The 25,997-nt window shown below is 41.1% G+C and overlaps 1 protein-coding gene across 2 annotated transcripts in view; it reads right to left on the minus strand.

Annotated features, from left to right (window-relative positions):
* Positions 1–2,751, minus strand: part of LOC102786028 (growth factor receptor-bound protein 10-like) — a 49,261-nt gene extending 46,510 nt beyond the window's left edge. Inside the window, exons 1-2 of one of the 2 annotated variants that reach the window (XM_087835364.1) lie at positions 2,546–2,751; positions 5–110 (exon numbers count right to left, since the gene is read on the minus strand). In XM_087835364.1, the coding sequence (XP_087691490.1) occupies positions 5–55 (51 nt within the window). In that variant the 5' untranslated portion in view covers positions 56–110; positions 2,546–2,751. Of the gene's footprint in view, positions 1–4; positions 111–2,545 lie in introns of those variants that run through there. The other variant, XM_087835365.1, reaches the window with a different exon arrangement.
* Positions 2,752–25,997: the final 23,246 nt, after the last annotated feature.

Here is a 25,997-nt window from a genome sequence, read left to right on the forward strand (position 1 = left end):
TTACCTGGTAGTTCGAATGACGTAAGAAGTAGTCAGGGCATCCCGCTAATGCCATGATGTTCCTTCAGCGTTCCCTCTGCAGGGAATAACCCTCTGGTCTCACCACCACTCTGCACAAAAAAGAAACAGACTGAATGAAGAACAGCACTAAAATCACAGAGAAAATTAAAGACTCATTAAGAAAAAAACCACAAGGTTAAAATGAAGTTTTAATTAACAAACCTCACTAACTACTAAAGGTGGATTTGGGATTTTGTGCTATACATTACACAAGAACTTTGCACAACTGGTATCAATTTTCTAAAGACAAAAGTCCTGTACCTACTTCTCACCTAAACAGCAAAGCTCGTCTGTGCGACTTAGTGTGCATGCACGGTTGAACATGTGCACACACAGTGTAAACACAGTCATTGTATACAATACACACACACACACACACAGTTCCTTCACAAAGCCAGTGGCTTAGAACTAAATAAGAATTTCTCCTCTCCGAGTGAGCAACACATGACCACTCTCCACCACCTGTGTGTGTGTGTGTGTGTGGGGGGGGGGGGGGGGGGGGGGGGGGGGGGGGGGGGGGGGGGGTGTGCACAAGTTGATCCACTGCATTATCTGCTGTGAGTAAGCAGCAGGAAGTTGTGCGCATGTGTGTGTTTGGAAAGAGGACTCGCGAGCACAGACACACACACACACAAAAATCCATCTCAAGCTGTTCAGCACTTAGTCTTCTGTTTATTTTTCTGCAGCATTTAGAAAGAAAAAAACTCTTACTTGCATTTACATACCAAAAACTCCTTGCAGTTACATTCATATGAAGATAAACGGGCTCATTATAAGCCCCGTGTAATGTCACTTTGGAATCAGATTTCTGTCTTAAACTTGTTTCATCTTCTTAGCTCGCGATTCCCATCCTCGCCTGCTGGTGGAAGTCCCAGATCACTGTTGAAATCTAATCGCTGATCCTCTTTAACTCCTATCTGCCTGTCCAATTTCACAGAGAGCTGCAATAACATATTAGAGATGCCCAGCTCACAGACTGGATTCATCTGTGAGCTCGAGGAAAAATAATAAGCTTCCTCAAAGAGAGAAATGATGTTATGCAGCCCACATACACATTTTTTAGGGAACTGCTGCAACTGATACTGCTTCCAACAAAGGTTCAGCAAACCCAATCTGCTAAAAACACACACACACACACACAGAGCTGCCTCTCTCTCTCTCACTAAATAGCTCCTCTCACTCTTTGACGATTCCTCTTCACTTTCTCTCCCAGCATGTCTCCATTGTACAGGTCATTATATAACAGATATCAGATGGTTCAAACAATATCCTCCTCCTCCTCTCCTCCCTCTCTCTTCACCCCACTAATTACTGTTTCCACTGGGGCTCTGCTATCTTTAGGTTTGCTCTTCTGTCAGAGGCATACGTTGCAGTGCAGCCTCTGCGTTCCTGATAACTGCACACTTTTTTTCTTCTTAATATATTACATGTTATTGCACAGGCTGTTCGCAGCAACCAAAGTCCTGACCAAAAGGGCAAGAGCCGCCGTCGTACGTGCAGATTAATAAGCCTGAAAGTGCCAAAGACAGAGCTCTGTGTGCTTGACATTTCCTGACATTTGTGATTCCTCCTGTGGAGAGAGGGAACAATTCAGCTTTGCTGGTCATATGGGGAGATCTGGAGAAATTAAACGGGGCAGGGAGCAACTTAATAATGCCACACGTGTGTGAGTGTGTTTAACACGCCCACTACTACTACCACATCTTTCCAAGTGCATAAGGATTCAGATTTTTAGCTACACTCACGGTCTGTTGTCTTATGAAGAGCACACACTCACAAAACTCCTTAATATTACCTGAGCCCCAAACAGACATGAAGTCTACTTTGTGCATAAGATAAGAAGGAAGGAAGTTTAACAGCATACAAAGATTAAACCTACATTAAGGCACAGCTTGGAGCTTTATGACAGCCCATTAACACACACACACACACACACACACACACACCTAGCTTATGCTCTCTGGGGAAGCAGTTCCCTACCACGCTGATGCTTCAGATAACTCTTGTCCCAGTTCAAAATCGGAATTAGTGGAAGAGGGAGGAGATACAATAGCTTTAGGCACTGATGGAGCATCTGAGTCTGACTGTGTTATGAGGTGATATGACAGCTGTGAGCTGAAAGATTGAATCCCCTCCTTCACTATCACCACTACAGCCAACGCGTGTTTCTAATATTACAAAATAAATATATGACAACTTTACAGTCATCTCCATAAAAGCGAAGAATCAGATCACTTAGAGTAGCGTGACAAATGTAAAGAGTTACATAACGACTTTGCATCTCACAGCACAGCAATAACTGTCATTAAATACCTTTTTTCTACCAATAAGGTAGCTCATAAATTGAGTTTACATCATCTATAAAGCTGCTTTGCGTCCCGGCGCATGACCAGTAAAGCATGTATAGACCAGCTGATACTGAGTTTAACAATATGCAGTCCTGATGAGAGATATTAGTTCCCAAACAAGTATGTAAAGCGCTTACGGTAATGAAAAGGCAAAATCGTGTCCAGGACGGAGAAGCACCCGGTGCGCTCCGGCTATCCTCGTCTGGATGTCCGCACAAACTGCTTCCCCCCCCTTACCTCCACCCCCCCAGGCTCCACTCTGTTGTCTTCACCTTGTTCCCCCCTCCCCACCCCACCCCGAGGTGCTTTCCTTGCACACGTACAACGCTCACACACGTAACGCTCGCTCACCCGCGCTCGCACACATGCAAACACACGCATGCATGCACCGCTCACTCCGCACTTTTCGACCAGCTGACTCCTCTCGCTCTCTCTCACATGCACGCAGACACACGCCAGCGAAGGACAGCCTCCTCCTTCTCTCTCCCCGCCCTGTTCACTAGAACACACTGCAAAAAATACCCCTTTTTTCCTTCATTGGCTCTTCGGAAAACTCGACATGTCTGTAAAAGTGGACTATTTTTGCAGTGTGTTCAAGACCTGACTGTAACCCTCCGAGCAGAAGGAGGACTTCAATGTATGAGCCAGTGGCAGCCCCAGAAAAAAATTACATATGGTGGAAACTGCATATGAAAAATGGAGTCACCATGAAGTTTTTTTGTTGTTTGTTTGTTTGTTTGTTTTTTAGCAACATACAGTGTTGTGCAAAAGCCTGGAGCCTCCTCCTATCTCTCTATATTTTGTTTGGAAAATAGGAAATAAGTGAAGTGTTTATTGAAACTTGCAAACATGCATGAAATAAAGTATATGAAGGCAAAAATAGAGCTTGTGCAGTTCTAACGAGCTTGAAAGTTCATATTTGACCACCTGTGCAATAGGGAAGGGTCTCTAGCAAAGTAGAAGCTCTGTTAAACAGCATGCAAGAGTTAGCATGGCAAATATTACCTTAAACCTTATTAACAGGTAAGCACGGAAAAAGGGGACAGATAAGCATCTAAATCAAATCACACTGAGCTGTTTCCAAGGCTGTACACTGTTAGTTTTGCTTGGGGTCATATCTTACATGGGAAATGGCGCAAATTTGACATCCTGGGCTCCCCTCTTGGCAACGGCAATGGACACGCTGATGGACGAGCTCAGACTCTCTGTGGACTATATCTGTGGAGCACATGGTCTGTACTGACAGAGCAGGTTGAGGGGAACCTGGAGAGGCAGAGGTACGCTTTGGAAAGAAGAGCAGAGCAATGAAATTCAGCAGATCCGAGGTAGAAGACGTTTGTGAATGAGAGAGAGAGGACGGTGGAAGGGTTAGGATGCAAGGAGCAGAGGTGGTGAAGGAAAGAGTTTAAGTGCTTGTCTTTCACTGTGCAGTGAAATGGACAAAGCCTAAAAGATGTGAAGAAGAGAGTGAGGGCAGGGTGGTGTGGTGGAAGAAGAATGTCATGGACTGATTTGGGTCAGAACGGTAGCGTCAAAAGTGGAAAATAAGGATTACAGTATGAGACTAGCAACACTAGATTGCCAAAAGTACTCACTTGTCTGCCTTCACACGCATATGAACTTGAGTGACATCCCACTCTTAATCCATAGTGTTCAATATAATGTTGGTCCACCTTTTGCAGCTATAACAGCTTTAATTCTTCTGGGAAGGCTTTCCACAACGTTTGGCGTTTATGGGAATTTTTGACCATTCTTCAGAAGCACATCTATGAGGTCAGACGCTGACATTGGGTGGGAAGGCCTGGCCCAGAGTCTGCAGACTAATTCCTCCCAAAGGGGTTCTGTCTGGTACAGAATAGTCAAGTTCCTCCTATCTCGCTCGTTAATGTCTTTATGGACCTTGCTTTGTGCACTGGTCCACAATCATGTTGGAACAGGAAGGGGCCATCCCCAAATTGTGCGCACAAAGTTGGAAGCATGAAATTGTCCAAAATGTCTTGGTGTGCTGAAGTTCCTTCTTCCTTCTTGTACTTGGTGAGGTAAGGCTTGGATGCAGCTGCTCGGCCTGGTTGACAGATTCTTCACTAGGGACACCACCTTTCTGGAAACTCTGTACATAAAGCTAAACAGGGAGGTCAGTAATAATAAGACATCTATCCACTCATTCTCTTCCGCTTATCCTCATCAAAGTCATGGTGGGGCTGGAGTATGCTGTGTTAAGCTGCCGTGGTCATTCTTCTTTGAGTACATCCCATCAGTGCAGTGGTGCATTTACTCTGTGAGGAGGCTGAATTGAGAAGACAGCAACTGATGAGGAACTACTGGCTAATAAGGTTGTAGGTATAGGTCTATTTTCCTTCTTTTTTACTGCGGGGCAACCTGTATGTGACAAATAAATTCTGATTCTGATTCTGATTCTGATTTTATACTTAACAATACATTAATGATTAAATGAGTCACCTATCACCTGTTTTAATTTTCTATACAAAGACAGCTGTCTGCCTGCTAGCTTGCACATCTCAAACTGCAGCTTGTTTAACTTCTCCAGTGCTTTTCCCATTCAGTCTCAAGGCTTAAACAGTCAGCATCATCAATATTTGGCTTAAGTGAGTGAGTAATAACCCATATCCCAAACCAACAGAGCTTGAAATAAGTCACAGCAGTGGTAGCTGCAATTACACAGCTCTCAGCAATACTAGCAACAACTTCTTTTACAGGCATTAGATTGTCTGTGCTGTGCTAGATTATCTTCAACACCTCCTTTTATTTGCATCTATCAGCCAGTGGCCATTTGCAAGCTCAGGTTTCACCCACTTATAGGTTAACTAAGCCTTTATCTACTGTCAGACTGAGGACACATGTTGGGGGTTGACAGCAGATAACAAGGAGGCTTGGAGAAGTAGGTTCGGCAAGGAGAAAGACACTTTATTTGGATGACGATAACCCTTATTCCATTACAGCATTCATTTGTTTCAAGGTCAGACATTTCTGGATGCTTAAGGTGACGCTGCCTCTGCCAGTATGACAGCTGAACTTCTGACAGTAGAAATAAGCTTTTCTGTAGCTCCAAGCAGACATCCCTCTGTGTAGGCTGTGTAAGCCTGCAAAATCTCAAACATGAGCCTGTATGTGCATGAGCCCGATGCCACGTGTATTTTGGATGTCCATGAACTTTTCAGAGGAAACTGGGCTCTGTAAATAGGTCAAAGGTAAAAGCTAGTTACAGATTGTGGCCTCCATGTAGGGCTTTGTTTACAAAACCCACATTAGAAGATAGAGTGGAAAAACATATGGAGTATCAAACCACCTCATCATCACATGGGAGTGCTTATACCCAGAACTTGGCAGAACTGGTCTGACATCTGAGGCAGTTCTGTAGCAGTTGTAGTCATTAACATAAAGACTCCAGTTCTTATCAGATTGAAGATTTCAAGCAGTGTGTTGTCGTCTTTGGGCTGGTGTTTACAGCAGCCAGAGCAGAGTATTAAAAATAGTACACAATCAGAGCTCAAAATAGTACACAGCACAATAAGAAACCTCAGCCCAGTGAGTCTAAAAGCGACAATTTTGACACAAACTGTAAGATGCAAAAATAAATAAATAAAAGACAAAAAGAAGTCTCACCCACCTGCTGTGAAGGGCGTCTGTTTGCAAGAGGAAGCCAATCGGGAGAGAGTTGGTTTAAAAGGATGGGAAAGAAGATAAAATGGTATGTTTCAGACAGAGGATCAACTTATTAACTGGGAATCATGCAAAGCTGCTCTAGCAGAGTCCAGGAAAAGAAATATGGGGCAGGAAATCACTGCTGAGACTACAAAATATTAGCTTAATGGATGCACCAAGCCTCCAGTTGTGCACATCCCCTGATGCTAGTAGTTATTCGACAGCAGAACTGTGGAAGAGGTGATTGGCTAGGGGGGAAAAAAGCCCAGACAGTTGGAGCTCTGTTTAATTCTGCTCTTCAAAGGTTACTAAAGTCAATCCTCAAACACTCCCAACCATTTGTTGAATGCCTGTCACCTGTTCACCAGGTTTTTACAGGAAGTCAAAAATGATGAGTATTATTTCCTCAGGTCCAAAGGGTATTATTCAAAGACTTGAGCCATCGAACATTCAACATAACAGTATAGTTGTCATTTATTCATAATCTGCATACAATTTTAGTGAATTCTGAATGTTTCAAGTTTCTTTAAATTAATGGCAGCGTTTGTTTTCCCTGCAACATCTCCTGTTTCTAACGGGCTATATAGGAAAGCATCTGGAAACTGTAAAAAGACAAAACACAAAGAACAAGGATTTGTTCAGTTTTTAATCATTTCCTTCTTTCTTTACTAATAGGTACAGTGCGACTGTAGAAATCAGAGCCCAATTGAAACCAGAGATCCAGAACCACTTCAAAGTAGGAACTTCTAGGAACACTTTAAAGGTCTGGCTTGGTCCAATGACCAGTTGGTTCCTCCGCTCTGTTTGTTTGCATTCATTGGCTAAATGCAGCAGCGTTACGCAACGGACAATGGCAGCAGAAGCAGCTTGACGCTTCCCACTGAAATGGGTCAGCCGCACAAACACATGGACGTGCGCAGTGTTTTCAAAACACAGGAGAAGCGTGGCTGTTACATAAAAATTCCTCTGACCCTTGTTGGGAAACAGCCTTCCCAGATGTGGTGGAACCTGAGTCTCTCAGGGACACGGGAGGTCAGTTCAGAAAACACACACACCACTGTGGGCTTAATTGTCTCCAGTTGTAAGTTCAGTGTGCAGCATGTTAACACGTGACGTCTGACAGCCTAAAGTAACTTCAAAGCACTACCCTGGTCTGGGTGTGAACGGGAGACTTACGTGTAAAGCGGGTGGGATGCCATCAATGGTTACGTCACAGACTCAACCTATCGTGCCACGAGAGTCTTGAAACCTGTGAAAGTTCCACAAAGTTCACAAAACTGAATCCGATCACATGGATTTAGGTCAGAGCATGCCGGTGTTAGTGTGTGTCCTTTCTTGCAGGGTACAGCGTGTGCACTCACAGCATGTTTTGCAGGTGATTCATTGTGTAAGTTTGTGTTTGTGGGTGTGTCCGTGTGGACAACTTGACTGTGGTTGGGTGGTCTAGGAGCTGTTGTTGACAGCCTGCTGGTTTTTTAATTGATATTCACCTCTGAGCTGGAATGCCACTGCTTCTCCAAACATAATAGAGCACAGAAGTTTCGGTTTGGTGCAGAGAGGTGGAAATGGTGGCCAAGAAAGCAAAGACCTACATGAAATAATGCACAAGAGATGATTCGTTCTTTCTAGGAATAGCAGTGCGGTCCACCCCTCCAACACTTTGGACCAGATGGAAAAAGCGCCGCAGTACTGGATGATTTGGCCTGTGCTATGCCAATGTTCACAGTGATCTTATTGTAAATTTTGAAAATTTGCTGGATTTTCCCAACTTCTGCTTCAGAGATTTTTATACTGCTATAATTTCTATTAGACATCAAGAAAGGGAGATTTGCTTTTCACAAATTTGAATAGTACTCCTGGGCCATCAATAACGGTTATGTAAGAAAACAGATATGTGACACAAGCAATGAACCGAGATTTTTCCAGGTGTGTCAGTGGTGGTCTTTTAACCCATTTCACAAAACTCAACAAACTGTAGTTAGAGAGAAGACAATGAAACTCACTATGCCAGGAAGCTGGGATTAGCTCTCTGATAGCAACTGTAAGCTTTTTCTAAACTTGAATTAGCAAAATGGGGGCTAAATACATAAGGAGCAATCAAAATTTATGGAACTCTACTGCTGAAAATCAAGCACCACCACTTATTTGCATTTGGCCCCTATCACCTTCAAGCCTGGCTATTTGGCCGAGACAGAGAGCAAATATGTCAAAGTCTCTGGCTATGGGCCTGACACCAAACAGTAGTCTTCAGTGTAAAAATTCCCCCCTGGTGTAAGACTGCCTTTACAGCATTCTACCATAATGTCCTGATACGTTCCGAGACCATTTCATCCAACTGACCTACACCAGCCTCATTCATTAGAACTGGTACCCTGTGACTTCATCCTCTTCCCAAACTGAAATTCAAGCTAAAAAGTTGCCATCTTTAAATTTTTGAAGCGATCAGTGGTGCACTGAAAAGTGCAAGTTGCCTGAACAGAACACCCAAAAAAGTGAAATTTGAACAAACACATTCGTTAAATTTATTCTTGTTGCGATGACGTGATACAGTCTAGCAAAAGTGTGGTCAGTTGCCTGGACTCACAAGATTACAATGTAACAAAAATTCTGTATTAGGCTTCGTAATCATAGCTTTCCTTGTTGTTTGAAGTATGCAGTAACAGTTCGGTGGTGCGGCGGTTAGCAGTGTTGCCTCAAAGTAAGAAGGTGGACTCAAATCTCTCTGGGTATTCCTGCTTCTACCCACAGTCCAAAGACATGCAAGTGTGGTTAGATTAACTGATGATTCTAAATTGCCTATGAATGTGTTAATTAGACTCTAGACTTTGTTGAATGCACCAAAGAACAACTCTTTAAATGAACTTAAAACAATCATGGAATGGATTTCCACATAATAAATGAGGTTCTATTTGCATTAAGTACTTTTGTTGGACTAACGTAATTTGCACGAGTTGAATTAACTCAATTAAATTAAGTTGGACTCACATGCAGTAAATAAGTTGATTCATATGATAAAACTGAACTAAACTGAAAATATGATGGCATCACACACCACAGCCACAACACTTATATGTTTTAAACACTATTGGAGTTTTATTGGCGATGTTGGCGAATCATTGTGAGGGAATACTTTTTTGGCACACTTAAGGCCCCTTTGTACCAACTGAGCATGTTGCTGACAATTTCCATTAAATGTTCAGAAGAATGTTTCCAGCACCTTGTTGAATTAAGGCTTAAAGTAGCTCTTAAAGCAGTTCTGCAGCTATTTCACTGTTTAGTGTGTGAATATTTAGTTTCAGCAGGTTTCTGATTAAGTTGAATAATTCCTGACCGTAGCCTTCAACAAAACTCTCCCTGTAGCCAAGTTAGCATGAAAACATTACCACATATTAATTTCCACTCAAATAAAACTTTAGACATTTTCCATAAAATGTATTCCATAAAATTTCCCAAACATGAGATGCAGAATCTCACTGCTTTCCAACGCATATCTGGCACATTTCTCTGGGCTTCACTGTTGTTTTAAAACTAACCCTGGTTGTTGATATCATTTCAAGCCTCATTAATCCCCCAAAACCTTTGTAATCATTAAATCTATTAGTTACAAAATAATTTTTTTTCAGTCCTTTCTCCTCCTTGTGGGATTGGGATATAATCAGGCATCTACATTACAAACTTAAATCTTATTAAGAGCTTGGAACACCGTGCTTGGTTTCAGAGATTTGGAGTTCGTCTTGATGTCGATAAGCCCACAACACGCACACACAGACATTCACAGACAAGTACATTTTAATTGTTTTATTAACAGTAAATCTATATCCAACACAAAACCTCCTTTGATCTCCACTTCAGGATTTAACATGGGAACATTGGTGCTAATTGGGTGAGGAATTGTACAAGCTCCATTTGTTTGGGTCAGTTTAAAGCAAAGTGTCACCATTAGGAAACTTCAATAGAGTATTATTGTACTTTTTTTGTTAATTAACACAGAAATTTGACTGTTTTGACTCGCTGTGAAAGAATTAACCGTGTTTTCAACCTAGATTATGTGACACATGATGGACATTATTCACAGCATGTACTGTATTCTCTGAGCGTGTTGATGTGTGTGCGCTCTGAATTGTACGCTGCCCCCACTCCCCTCCAAAGTCGCTTAGAGTGACTCAGAGATCAAAGTCAAAGCTGTAGATTAATCCACATAACAGGAGCTTTTCCACTAATAACAGAACATTCTTTTCATTCTGGCTGCCTGGTACGTCAGTGCCAGCGAGCTTCGGCAGCAGCACCAGCACACAGATATCATATCTGAGCTCTAATTTTAAAAACAACTACTAAATACCGTAGATCTTAACAATGGAGATTCGTCTGTTATGATTGGGAGATTTATAAGGGTAAACTGTCGGCCAAAGTGTGAGGGAAGCCACTCGATGTCCAAAGTTGAAGACAAATTGAAGTGTTTTTGGATTTTGTCTTGGTTGTATTTCTAAAGGACACGCACTGCTAGCAAGTGTTGAACTCAAGTTTCAAAATGTCTCTTTAGCATCTGACGTGAAAGCAACAGAAGCTTCCACTTCTCTGTATGACAGTTGATTGAGTGCCTGGATAAAAATCAGCATTAACTGCATGAATTTCCAGTACTACCAAATTTATTTCAAATGCTCATTTCCCTGCCTGAAGCAGCTAGTCTCCACCGAAAAAGGAAAAATTATATTGCATGGGGCCTTGGCTACTGCCAGGCAGGTGTTTGGGTTGCACTGCTGTTTGCTTGGTTGCCATTCAATAACAAAAAACTGAGCATTTTTTCACAATAAATAAAAAAAATAAAAACTAATGTTAGAAATCTTTCACATTGTTGATAATGTTTCTATCATTAGCTAGATATAATTTCAAGTTTTTCTTCCTGGGCTTTTCTCTGTATTAATGCAGGATCTTTACCTTACAATATGAAGTGCCTTGAGGCAATCATTGTTGTGATTTGGTGCTCTATTAATAGTGCACAATTAAATTGAACTGAAGTGAATTTATGATGGACACTAAAAAAATGTTTTGTTATGATATGCTACTTCCTTTCAGCCAGACTGAACAGAAGGACTCAATCAGAAGGCATTTAGTCTTTTTAGGCCAAGGGGATCGTGGTAAGAAAGTATATTTTCAAGGCAAGCTGTAGATCTTTAGCTTCAGAGTTTTAAGCATCAAGAGGTTGTTGCGATCAGAGAAGCCCAAACTTCCCTGATCCCAACCACCTCCCCCAGTTCATCCAGTGGGACAGTGAACCATTTCCAAGGCATCTGAGAGATATAACGAGGAGGTATCCTCGTCAGATGCCTGAACCATCTCAGCTGGATCACCTTATCTTATTGCTAAGGGACAGCTCAGCCACCATTCGGCAAAAGCAAACATCTGCTGCTTGTATAGAGCATTTTACCCATAAGTTTAAACATCACAGCTAAGTGCAAGACACTGTGCTTTATGTTTAAGTGATGAACTGTTAGTTCTGATTATTATTATGATTTGTGATCTTCTGTTTGTTATATTCTTAGTCTTTGGATTAGGGTTTTCTGTGTTGCTTTCCCATGCCTCATCATGCCTGCATTGCCCCCAGCTGTGTCTCCGTCCTGTTTCACATTTCCTAATCACCTCACTAGGTGATTAAGCCCTGTGTTTTTCTCTGCCTGTTATTGTATCCTCCGCATTAGTTGTGTGTTCCTCGTGCGTCATGTTTGGTCAGGTTATGTCATGCAAGGTCATCAACTCCTAGTTCAGGTCATCCTTCCTAGTTTGAATTTTGGTTTTGTTTCTAGCATTCATGTTTTGCGTGTCTTAGTCATTTTTTGTGAGTGAATAAAAACTGCCACCTTTAAGTTTAATACTCAATTCAATTCAATTTTATTTATATAGCGCCAAATCACAACAAATGTCGCCTCAAGGCGCTTCATAGATACAGAGAAAAGCCCAACAATCATATGACCCCCTATGAGCAAGCACTTTGGCGACAGTGGGAAGGAAAAACTCCCTTTTAACAGGAAGAAACCTCCGGCAGAACCAGGCTCAGGGAGGGGCGGCCATCTGCTGCGACCGGTTGGGGTGAGAGAAGGAAGACAGGATAAAGACATGCTGTGGAAGAGAGACAGAGATTAATAACAGACATGATTCAATACAGAGAGGTCTGTTAACACATAGTGAGTGAGAAAGGTGACTGGAAAGGAAAAACTCAATGCATCATGGGAATCCCCCGGCAGCCTACATCTATCGCAGCATAACTAAGGGAGGATTCAGGGTCACCTGGTCCAGCCCTAACTATATGCTTTAGCAAAAAGGAAAGTTTTAAGCCTAATCTTAAAAGTAGAGATAGTGTCTGTCTCCTGAATCCAAACTGGAAGCTGGTTCCACAGAAGAGGGGCCTGAAAACTGAAGGCTCTGCCTCCCATTCTACTTTTAAATACTCTAGGAACAACAAGTAGGCCTGCAGAGTGGGAGCGAAGTGCTCTAATAGGGTAATATGGTACTACAAGGTCATTAAGATAAGATGGGGCCTGATTATTTAAGACCTTGTATGTATTGTATACTCCATCTCAGAGTCCTGCATTTGGGTCCAATCCCTACCCACCACACAGCTCAGTGTGACAGACACTAAATGTAGCACAAACCAAATTTCAACTAAAATCTAATTTTGTCCCTGACACTGGCTTCTGAAAAAAAAGAACCAGCCAAAAAGTTCCTACTCAAAATGTGGTCCCTAAAACTTAACCGGGTTCTCACTCTTGGAGTTTGAATAAGCAGTTCACAAGAAAGCTATAACATGCAATCTGGCCATTTGAACGGGCTCAATCAGAGACACATTCATTGTGTGCATCATAACAGCTGCCCTCTTTTCAAAACTAACTTAATTACTGCCTCTGTTTGACGTCTTTAGCAGAAAGCTAGAAAATGACCTTTGTTACACTCTCTGCAGACGGATACTGCATTAGCACTTTGAATCCATCCATCAATATATTGTCCAATGCCATCCTCATCCTTACAGAAGTCTGCTGAAAGGTACAATTGCGGCATATGCTTACTAATCTGTTTCAGTGGAATTTCAGAAACAAGAATGGATGCAGCATAATAATCTAGTTAATGGTGTTCATTGTGGAGTGCCCTCCTTTCTTCTGCTTCAGCCTCTGTAGGCCACAGCAATTAAGTAAGCGGGGAACAGAAGTCCCTTCTAAAAGAGGAATGTTCTTCCTGCATCGCTAAGTGTTCACTTTTATGAGCGCACCAGAACAAAACAGCACTTGAGCAATAATCATTTGAGGAATTTAATTTTGCCTCAGCTAAATCACTTGGAATGTTTGCATTGCACCTCCAAAACGGGGGTCTGTCCCAGCACCACAGATTTTCATTATGAGAAAGTGGAGGCTGGCAGGAAAAATTAGAGCTGTCAAGTGAAAGATAAACACAGCAACAAACACTCAGTGAGGACTGTAAACTAGTTTCTGAAGTAACAAACAAAAAGGTGTTTCACATTAATCTTTTCGCATTTGTCATCAAGTTCTCAGAGTGAGGATTTATCTGGATTACAACCTAAACTGCGATCAGATCTGAAATGTCCAGAGCACACTGTGAACTGCTGGGTAACTGCTGACATTGGATAAAAAATCAACACGTTGCCACAGTTTAGATGGAACTTCTCATTTATACAACCTCTCAAACGGAGTCATACAAATAAAGCAACTGCACTCCAATCGGTGCTTATCAGCTCTACTCCAACTCAACAAAAAAAACAAAAAACATACCATTGAAAATACTGCTGTGTAACTGCAGACTCCTTGATATATTAAACTACTGACTGTAAAACAGATTACAACAAACTTTTCTTAGGTTATGCAAAGATTTTCCTCTGTGCACCAAGCAGGCAGGCAGTTCCCTCCCATCATGCCCCGTCTCCCTCTTTAAGTATCAGCTATCTGCTGCCAAAAGCCTGACTGGATATTAATAGCAACACTCCCAGAATCTAAACCACATTTGTTTAGGTCAAGGCTGAGCTCAGTGTCCATTAAACAGAGAAATTCAAATGACTCTGGCAGTGCAACGAGATAAACTAAACACATCTACGATGAGCTAACTGACTGAGAGGGAAAAATCGATTGAGGACATTAATCATTTTGAAACTGGTGGCAGTGAGTGCGAGCTAAGCATTCAGCAACTTGGAGCTGGACTAGCCCAGCTGGAGTGAGGGGGATCTGTGAGTCCTGCTGCACAGCAATCAACTGAGCTTTCTGAGCAGTTTATTTTTAGCATTTATAAATATGCATTTGAATTCAAACGGCAGTGTTAGGTTTCATTACATTTGTCTTTTCTTTAGTGTTCACTTTAACAGACTTTTCTGCAAGTGTCAGAACTCAAATAAGTGGAGGCGTCTACTTAAAACAGCGACATCTAGCGCACAACGCTGATTTTGGTGGCAGTTATCAGAGCTGTAAAGAATCGAAGGACCCATTGCTTGTCCACTCGGGTGACTCAGGATCAAACTGTTAGCTAGGGAGGAGGGTATTTTTCAGAGCATCTCTCCAGGTGCAGCACACACTGTGACACCCAGAATCTAAAGTGTAGTACAGCACAGATTCCTGCTTTCACTGCAGCCCAGCAGCTCAGTTCGGAGCAAAAGATTATTGCTTTGTCTGTGCCCAGCAGGACTTTCCGTTAAAAGTGGCGAGGAAAGGTCAAGTAGGAGCAAATCTGAGGAGCATGATGTAACAAGTAAGACTGCGAGTGCGGCCGGGTGACCGGTACCAAACCCTGCTGACATAGTCCAGAACATTTTTTTTTAAAAGTCAAGCTTCATTTTTCTCAGAACAGCAGGAACAAAATCCAACAGGAAGAGGGGGGGAAGGAGTGTGTGTGTGTGTGTGTGTGTGTGTGTGTGTGTGTGTGTGTGTGTGTGTGTGTGTGTGTGTGTGTGTGTGTGTGTGTGTGTGTGTGTAAGCTCGGGATATTCTATAGGTTAATTCCAATCACACCCGTGACTCATTTCATATAGTAACAAGGACTGTAAAGGCCTGCAAAACACTCTGGAGCTGTGAACACACGTCCACACGTGCTGAGTATCTGTGGTGAACATGGTTAGGTAAATAGTAGCTATGATAACCCTGAGGTTAACCTGGCCGCTCTGATTGGCTTATCTCTTCACGATGGCTTCAGAAAACCTGGTTCCCAGCCAATAAAAACATTGGAGGGAACATTCTGCCCCAGTCAATGTCGAGAAAACCCGTTGTGCTGAGACACAGACAAGGAGTGAACCTGTGAGGAGTGTACACTAGATATAACCTTTCATTACATGCAAGGCCTTGTCATTCCCCTTGTAGGTTGTGTTTTTAAAATAATTTAATTTCTTTTAGCTGGTTTATGAAGGCATACAAACTTAGCTTTACAAAGTGATAATATGTTTGCTACAGCATGCAGCACTACTTTGAGTATGCAAAAAGAAAAACAAAGCAAAATATGAATTTAGGTACAACCACAGTAGCTACATTAGCAAGCTTGCTGTAGCTACTTAAGCAAACGATACACCTCTGTACATTAGACATCTGCTCGGTTTTAAGGTAGGCCAACCTATGCCGCTCCATAATAAAGCCACACATTATTCAGCTTCCAGACATATAGTACATTTAAAAGCTCAGGTCCAGAGTAGCTGCAGATGGTCTTAATCCTGCTCTCCATGCCAGACATGACAGCATGATTATTTTTTTTTCACACCCTATGCAGAGCTAATGTAGCAGGAAAGACTGCATCATAGTGAGGTGTGGCCACAACAAGTACAAGATGTGATGTTGAGTGTGGTTCAAGAATGTCAGTAGCCAGCGCAGCTACTTTTTCATGGTTAAATCAGGTTGAGAATAATCAACAAGAAAGTTCCAAAAGCTGCAGTTCCCCATATGGCCACTCGGGGCTGACTACAAAAGTCTGACTTGCATTTTAAAATGCTTGTTGCAAAAAAAAAGAAGACTACATAAAATTTCTAGTTGTAGGTGTAGCCACATTGACTGACAGATGGATGTTAGGCTTCACCTCTTTTTGTGGTATAGGTGCTTTTCAGATATAATTCATTACTGCACTTGAGTAGTTGGTTTTTTTTTTCTGGAGGGGGGTGTTTTTGCTTTTGCCACAACACTGGAATGACTGCAGGTGTCTGTAAGTTGCGGTTGAAGTACTTTGGGATCTTGCTAGTCCTACTGAAGAGGAGCGAGCATGAGAGGGAGTTACTTTTGTGTTAGCTAATTTCAAATGCAAAGTTTCTATCAGCTCAGCAAACACACATAAACTGTTTGTGTGCAGTTTGTCGCACAGTGTGTTGCTAACTACAGGTCCAGCTGCTGTATTTCACAGGGAGAGAAATGAAAGGGCAAACTTAACTGGAGAAAGATGAGAAAGACAGGACAGGAGAGGAAGAGAGAGGTTAGATTTAAAGGTAAGGACTGCTCAGTGGGATTTGATGAACTGCAAATTTAAAGCTTACATCTAAGTCCTCATGTTATTGGGTCTGTACATGTAACATGTTTTTTTTCATATTGTGAAACATGCTGCAAAACAAACTGAGGTAGACTGTGTTATTTAAAGACTGCATGAAAATCCTCTAAATCCATCACAGGACAGCAAACTGAACTGTTTATCCTGCAAAGTAAAGAACAGTGTGTGACCTGTACACAGTGGCTGTGGTTTCACAGTCAGGTTACATCAAGTGTAGCAGAGATTCATATCATTTTTAGCTGATGATGCTTAGATTCACTGAATTCCACCTTCATACAACTTTATACCGTATAGAAAATAAACAGCATAAACGATGGAAAACACACCAGGACAAGATGAAACATCTGGTTGAATTAACTTGTGTACATCCAAGAACATCCCCACACTGAGCCACTACAACTGATTTCAGGGTTCCCCCACCTGTTGAGTTCCACATTAACCTCTTCCCTACTCGTTTTCCTGTTATGTCTGTATGTCTTAATTATACTGTATGTCCATTTCAGTAAATTGGTGTAAATATTTCCTAGCAACATATAAAGGAATGAGAGTTGGCTTAACACTTTTGCACAATACTTTAAATTGTGCTCCAAAAAAGATTGGGGGGGAAAAATACAGGAAGTATAATAAAAGCAGAAGACCAGCTAAGAACACAGCAGAAGCCTGAAAGAGAGGGATCTTTTTCTTGTTTATGAGATTGCTCTTCTCTTATTGCCACCTGGTTATATTAGGTGACCTTTGCATGTCATTTTTAATTAGTCGTAGCAGAAAATCAGGTATAACTAATGTCATTGTGAGCCAGCATGAACAGCACCAGGGCACATTTCTGATTTATTATACACCTTTGCTGTCCTTGGGATAAATGTTGTGTACAGTTCACATTAAAATGGATTATCGGTCTATTTTTCTTTGCCAGGTTTTATTTAACTTAACTTAAATGGGACGAGGAACTATTTTTTTCAGTCGTTTTTTGAGTCAAGAAAGAGACAGCAAATCAGCGAAGCCTTATTTCCCATCATCCATACGCATCAGCTGGCCTCAAACCCTGAGTAAAAAATCTAGTGAAAAGTTATCCCTCTGCTGTTCAGGCTGGAGCTGTTTTTATTGGAGAAAAGCTCTTGTTGCAGGCTCTGGTGCTGGTTTAATGAGCAGTCTGCTTCGGCCTGAGAATCTAGGTGAAAGGTCAGCATGTCCCTTTAAGAAAAGGTCAAATTTAAAACTGTGAGAAGAGTGTGTGCCTGTGTTTGTGGGCCTCATAGCAAACAGACCATACCTCCAATCACTAGCTATATGACACAAGCTGTTACTAGGAGAACTGAAAGTTTATATCGTATTATAGAGTTTTAAAGGGGACAGGCATCCCGATTAAGCCCTTGTTGTAAAATAAAACTGTCTACCGATCTTTTTATTTGACACCACGTATCTCTGTTGCAGAGGGAGGGGTGCCGAATACATTAGTGCACTGGAAAGTGATTTTACTGGCAAGGTTAAATTATGAGCTGTTGTGGCGCTGCATAGCTCGGAGCTCCGGGCACCCCAGTGTACCAGTGCGGCAACAAGCAGTTTTGTCAAAAGAGAGTCCTAAATATAGCCATCGCACAGTGTTATTATCACAGCAGGGGAAGGGCTCTGTTATCTCTCACCCTTCACTCCGATTGTTTTACTACTCGAGCAGATGACAGCTTCACGGAGGCTGGGGCCCATTTGCTCGGTATATGACCTGTTATATAAGACCTCCAATGATGCGGGTGCGTTTGCTGTATTTTCCAACAGCAACACTTTATAAATGATTTCATGTCAGGTTTTATGTGCCAAAGAGGAGCACCTATTCCCAATTTGTGTTACAGTCACACTCGTACTCTTCTTTTTACTCATGTTTATCTCTGTGACAAGTATGCCATTTGCCCTATGGCTCAACAACCGTGACACCAAAATGTTGGCAAAAATACATCAGTGGAGGAAAACATACAGCACACACACAGTCTTATTAGGGACTGTATAAGCAACACCTGGGCTCTGATAGCCAGACTTAATCTATGCACACAACAACGCAGGGCATTGTGTTGCTTTCCTGTCTTTGTTACAGAGCGGTGACATGAGAATGGCCATCGTGGGCTCGCTGAGTCACTCATTCAGAACTAGCTGTACTGAATGGCATGATCGGAAGTGGTGGTCCGGTGGTCCCCCAAACCCCCTGCTGCGCTGCCTGACCTGGATCAGTGGTTGTAGACAGATTCAACAACACGACAGACACTCAAAAAAAATTCATTCACAAAAGCTATTGTTAGTGCAGTCGATGTGTGTGGCAAGGACTGGCCCGTTTCAGCATTCCCTAACAAGCAACAAGTAGCTGAGTATGTCAGGCCACTATTCTTCTCATCTCTCTCTCACTCACACTCACACACACACACACACACACTATTGTCAGTTTCTCTTCTGCACTGTTTACACCCAAACAAATGATACTGCTCGCTGCTTTGCTAATAAGGTCTGTACTAAGAAGAGCTTAGCAGTAGCTACAGAAAGTAGTGTTCACCATGAACTATATGGCCAATGCCATATTGTTCATGTTTTGTTTGTCTGGACTGGAGACCAGTCTGCAACCATCTCTGCGATTGCTTTGGTCACTGGCAGGTTGCTGCTATCGCCTGTAGTTTGCATGGATGACATTAACTTGTTCCAAAGCTATTGGGTAAGTGGCAGTGAAACCAAAAAGTACAGCACAAACCACAAATAGGGACTGTTTATGTTTAGTGTGAGTTGTGGATTTTGAAACGTGCTGGTTGCAGCGCTGAGACGCACTTTTACTTTCAAGGTGACCATTCTCTATTTGCCATTTGTGCACTTCACTATCGCTTAGCTAGTAGCTAGCCTGCGTTTGCTAACAAACTGACATCTTCAGCAATTTCTTACCATCTAGTTGGAGAATAAATATTTTTACTTCGAAAATGGTGTTAGAAGTATAACATCCAAGCAAAAATAATAATAAATGTAAACTTTATTATAACTTATTACATTTATTATTTACTATATTTGGATTAGAAGGTGGGATGATAAGCTATTAGCTAAGAATAGCAAGCTTGATTAGCAAGCTACATCCATAAACTGCATACTGTCATACAATTATAGACAGAAACTCTATAATTTCACTCACCCAAACTGGAGTTCTTGGGATTCCTTACATCAAACCACAGTATTTGTCAGAAAATTTCATTAGAAAAGCTTCAAGTGCGGCTAACACTAGCAACAGTAGTCCAGTTTAGTTCCTAGACTTAGCTGAGAGGAGGACAAGTATGCAGCTAGCAACAGCCCTCAGTATCAGCATACCTTGTGTATTTAGTGCCAGGCTGTAAGTATGTTTTCTGCATTTCAGTATGGAAGTATATGACTATAGTATCCCTTTTAGAGCCAGCATCAAGTGGCCACAGTTTTTGGCACATGCTCATTTGCTTAGTTTTTCAGGCCCAGAACAAGCTGGCACTAGGTGCACACAGCTTAAACACACCACTAAGTCTCCATTGAACCATAAATGTACATTGCTCTGGGAGTGGGAGCTAATGTGATGGCTTCCTATTTCAGGAGGTCTAACTGGAGCTGAGGTCATTAAATCATGTCCAGAGGTAGTGGGTTGGTTTTTGTGTACTGGTTTGCCACTCACTTAAAAGACATTGACAAATATAGCCTTTATGAAGCTGGGCTTTATTGCAGGACTCTCGGGCTAGACTGCGTTAATTGAAGCTAAGGGTAGTAAACTGGAAATGGAGTGTAATTTCATGATTCTAGATATACCCTGCACACATTTGGAATTAAATGATTAAACAGACGGAAAATAAACTGCGCTGCTATTAATCATACTGTAAATTAGTACAGCAACGATGCTTGTCAATTATCTGTGTTTGTTTTGCCTACAAAAAGGCTTTAATGCATTATAGGGTGATTAAACAAAGCCTACATTAGATCAGAGATTATTTGACAGAGAAGCATGACTCAGATTTTCCAGACATGAAACACCAAGGGCAACTTCAGCAAAAATATTACAGTCTAAGTGCAACCATCTGTGTGTGTTTGCGTGTGTGCACGCAAGCGTGATGCAGCACTCATCATCTGTGTGTGCTCCTATAGTAAACAGTATTTGAGGGTCCTGCCATGGCAGCCACTTCCACATCTTTGTGCTCCTGTAAAGCTCCCAGGATTGTCTGTTCAGACACAGTTCTATATTACATAAGGTGTAAAGAAAAATTTAGTGTCTCGGACGTCACAGAGTGCCAGTGTTTTCACCAGAAACAAGCTGAAAAGGTCAGACAGGATTTCCCTCACCGGTAGCAGTTGGCTACACAAATATCAACCTGAAAAGAAACATGTTATTGGAGAGAGGGCCACAGGAAAGCTGGACAAAGAGTCTGTGACGTGGCAGCTGAAAATAAATCCCATTTCCCATCACTCACTAGACGTTAAAGCCTTCCTGATGAATGGCATTTTGTTTGGTTCTCAAGACTCAGAAATGACCACCTTGGCAACGCATAGAAACACACAAAAGCACAGACAGGCTCTGTGATTAATGATTAATCAGTCTGTCTTGATTGAGCTACTTCCCTGATCACTGTTAGAGAAACAATCCAAATAACCTGCAGCCTAATTTTTAGTTTGTTTGCATGGTTTTTAATCAGTGTTTTGTGTAAATTAATTAGATTCAGTGCTGGATTTCCTCTCCTCTGAGTATCCCTAAAATAATTCCTGATGACAGGTGAATTATTTGCTCTTCCTGTTGCACAATGAGTTTTTTTTCCCCCATAAAAGAAGTAAAGACTCTTTATGTTTCCTCACATTGTTTGCAGTTAAAGGGATAGGCCTTAGCTCAAGGAGCAGGATCTGTAAGATTGCAATACAAGCGTGAGGACATTTTATTAGGATTACACGTTATTTCCAAAGTCCAATCAAATCCAGGGTGGGATGTGAAAATGTGTTTCTCCTGTGGCTGCCAGGAGCAAAATAGTTTTACATAAGCTGGAAAAATGACTTTGATTTGCCTCTTACAGCAAATTTTAACTGAAATGATTGTGCTGCCATCTAGTGGTGCATATGGCCAGTGGCAACCCCCGCTAGAGTGGGGGTGAACTCCATGTGTCCATGATCCAACACAGCTGATTTAATGGCTAAATTACCGACTGAGAGTGGAGAAGTCACTTGGATGAGTGACAAAACGTTTCTCCCACTGAAAATGCTACGTCCACATGAACAGAATCAACCTTTTTGGGCTCCTCAACATGTCTTCAAGTTCTCCAGAGGCCTGGTAATGAACTAATGATTCAGGTGTGTTGGCCCAGGGTGAAATATATAAAATCTGCAGGACACCGGCCCTTGAGGCCTGGAGTTTCTCACCTCTGCGCTAAAGGAAAGCATAAAACTGGTGAGACTTTTTGGGGACAATGTGACAATACAGATTTTTCGCTTGAAAAAAAACACACAAAGGGGGATAAACACTGCGTCCACTTGCTGCTTCTGTCGTTTTTAAATGCATGAAAGTGGAAAAATATAAGATTTGGAGCTGTTTTCATTCTTTGTAATGTCTTCTTTCAGACTAGTGGAGGAAAAATGTCATTATTTTAAACACTTGATGTGTCTTTGCCAATATATACAAATTATGAATGCACGGTTATTAAGATAATACCTCAGCCGTACTATTTTTAAGCATGAAACTTTAAAAAAAACTATTACTTTATAATATAAGTCATCACCTGGGGAAGTCTCATTGTGACTTCTGGTTTTAAAAGTTACATAAAGGCCTAGATTTTATTATAAATGTATAAATTTTGACTAAATAGCTCTAAGACGAAGCGAGCAGTCTCCTCTTCAGCAGCTCTTAAATCGAAGAAACATTCCAGCTTTATTCCTGCCTTTTTATCAGTCAGTACCTTAATAGTAGAATATCTTTCCTGCAGTTGTGGTGGTAAAAGTAGTAAACAGTGTATTCCCAAATCCTTTCTGTCAAAACCTTTGACTCGAATGTGAAACACCTGGCTTCATCGAATTTTTAGATTTCTGTTGTGATAAAACAAAAGAATTGACACATTTAGTCAGATAATGCCTCATTTGCACAAACAAACCCAGACTCATCCTTCTGAATGCCAGACCAAGAACTGTAATGCCTCATCCAGAGAACACGTGGCGACATACTTTGCACTACTGCATACGACACTTGCATTGTTCTTGGCGATGTAAGGCTTGGATGCAGCTGCTTGGCCATGGAAACCCGTTCCATGAAGCTCCTGAGAGCAGTTTAGACTGGCCTATACAAGTGTGATACTAATGCTGTCTCGTGATGCTTCATATTTTCTCATGATTCTAAATGTTGCAATACAAAAATGATGAAGAACTTGGGTTAATATCACAGTCTGCTTTTCTAATTAACAGGACGATCAACACACCTTTGTCCAATTTTGCAGACTTCCGCATAACATTTATTATCATTTAATTGAAAGGATTCAGGATTACGAGGAGCTGCAGAGTAAAGAGTTTGAGGTAATAAAGTGTGCTGTGTTTGAATCTGTGATTACAGCAAATCCACACTTATAACAGCAGAGTTTGATTTATTTATCAAACTTGTGATAAATCACAAGTAACTTCATCTGCAAGGGTTCATTATTTTCATCATTACTGAGACTAAATGCCTCACACCTGATGTTTAAAGGTACTTCAGTGGTTCCATCAAAGTCATTTTTCTTGACCCTGTTTAGATAATAGGTCATCACTGCACCAGATACATATTCATCCCATTTGCTAAGACAGGAGGCAGCAATCACAATTTTCCCGGGTTAGAACCATTGGTGGGCATGGAGACTCCGTAGTACCTCTTTGAACAGGATTTCTGAGAAATGCAGATGGTGGAGGAGACCAACTTGGTCTTTGATGAGTTCTTGCAGACTCTGCTTAATTTGCTCTTCATTCTCTGGATTATTCAGCAGGACAATCTGGAAACGGTTACAGATACAGTCAACTGCCAACTAAGATCTGCTAGGAATTAAATTCCACAGTCATTAAAATGAAAGTAAGAGTTTTTTTTTTTTTTTGTTTGTTTTTTAATTCATACATACCATTTACTAATTTTCTTTTTTAACAGTTGCTTATTTTCAGTGAATTAAGAATAGATGGATTTATGCCTAATTAGAACTGTGTCAACGAGTGTAGCTTTAATGTTATTTAGAAATATAAGGATATTATAAGCTTATTAGGTTCATAATTGGTTAGCTTTTGTGTTACTGTGTTAAATTAAGGGTGATGTAATTCATTTAAAAATGAAATGTTGCATATTATTAGATCTTCAATCTCCTTCTCTCTCCATCCTTAAAGCACAGTGGGAGAAAGACCTTGGGATGACTATAACAGATGAACTCTGGCAATCTTTTCTCCGGAGGGTACACTCTTCTTCGATATGTGCCAGGCATGGGCTCCTTCAATTCAAGGTCCTACACCGATTACATATCTCCAAGGAAAAGTTAGCCAAGTTCTATCCAGGAGCTGACCCTCTGTGTAACAGATGTAAAGCAGAAACAGGTTCGCTCCTTCATACCTTTTGGACATGCCCCAATCTTCATAACTATTGGGTGTCTATATTTAACACTCTGTCAGAGATGTATAACGTTAAATATGATCCCTCTGTTCTAACGGCTATCTTTGGGGTGATACCTCAAGACATCACTTTGCCAAAATACTATTCGAATTCTATTGCCTTTGCTTCACTTATCGCAAGGCGCCTTATACTTTTAAGATGGAAGCAGGAAGCTCCTCCCACACATGAACAGTGGCTTGCAGAGCTCATGAGGTTTTTACATTTAGAAAAGATGAGATATACACTGGCAGGTTCAACCACCAAATTTCTTAAGGCATGGCAGCCATTCCTGATGTACATGGAAACGTTTAAAATGACCACCTTATCATGACCAGATGCCATATCTCTATATCACTATCATAGTTAACTGTACACTGAATGTCCCTTATACATTTTATTTTTATATTTGTTTGTTGTTGTTTGTTTTTTGTTGTTTGTAGGGGTTTCTTTGGTTTGTTTGTTTGTTTTCCTTTTCTATTTCTGTTATCTTTTGGGGTATTGTAAATACTGAACAGCAAACTACTTTATGTTCAATGTTTTGTTATTAACATGCTGCTGTGACTGAAAATAAAATTTATAAAAAAAAAAAAGAAATGTTGCAATTGTGTCAATGAAATTAAAAAAAAGAAACCTGTGTATCTGCACAGGTTGAACATTTTTATACTAAATTTAATTGCATAACAACACCACATGCAATAATAAAAATGATAGAAAATGTGAAAAAAAGAACAGCAGTAATGCTATCAGTTAAATAAATCTGTCGCTATTGCTATGACTCTCATGCTGCCACATCGCTGGTGTTAAATCATGGTGTGCGTAGAAGTTTAAACTTTAAGCTGTGATGTTTTGTACTGGCTAGAGACACATAAGGTTTATGTTTCTTGAGGACATAAATGAGGCCATTACTTTTTGTTATACACAGGGAGAGACAAAGGTCACAAAAACAATTTTAATTGTTATCTCAGACTTGAAATCAAAAACGTAATCTGTCAAAGCATCTGCTGAATGCAATCCTTGTTTAAGAAGATGTGTCAACATTGTGGATATTTGCACATCCATCAACTCCGCAGTAATAAAGAGTATCACCTCCCTGGAGTTGTGTTGATATCCTCAAGGATCTAAGTCCAATATTAACATTCAGTCTTTTAGCTTTGTGTTTGCAATCTACAGATCCTTTAAAAAAGTGCCCGACTCTTCACTGTTTGGTGCTGAAACATAATGTACACGAGGTTTTTCAGCTTTTGAATTCATCTGTATGAAAGTACTCTGCACTATACTTGACATCAAACTGGAGGTGAAACTGGAGACTCTGCCGGGGAAGCTGAGTCAGATAAAAGTCGAAAGGCCTGGGATATTTTTTCTTTAAGCCTGACAAAATATCCCTGATGATTTCTTCTTGGGGAAAAAGGGAGGTTTGTTGATTTTTCCCAGAAAGAAGATGCTGTGAAGAATCTGCTAAGTGAAAGCACATGAATTCATTGTTAAATTACAGATTGCACAATGGTCCTGTTTCCAAGGCTTGCAGTTTAACCCGCCGTGTCCATTAAGCGTTCCTTCCACCTCTTACTTCCTTGAGGCTTGTTACACCACTCCTGCATCTGTTTCAGATTCTTTTTTTATCTTGTTGATTTCTAGAAATTCTGCTCTCCTAAAATGATTGAGCAGTTATGGATTTAAAAAAACGTCACAGCTCTGATAAATTCATCAGTAGAATCTGCAGACACACAATGTTAAAAACAATAAATCGCACAAAAATGCTGGATGTGGAAAAAAACAGCAACTCACATATGCAGTTTATTGATTTTATTTGTTAGAAG

Source organism: Neolamprologus brichardi, chromosome 22 (genome assembly GCF_056152115.1).
Source record: "Neolamprologus brichardi isolate AB-2024 chromosome 22, ASM5615211v1, whole genome shotgun sequence".
Taxonomy (NCBI): domain Eukaryota; kingdom Metazoa; phylum Chordata; class Actinopteri; order Cichliformes; family Cichlidae; genus Neolamprologus; species Neolamprologus brichardi.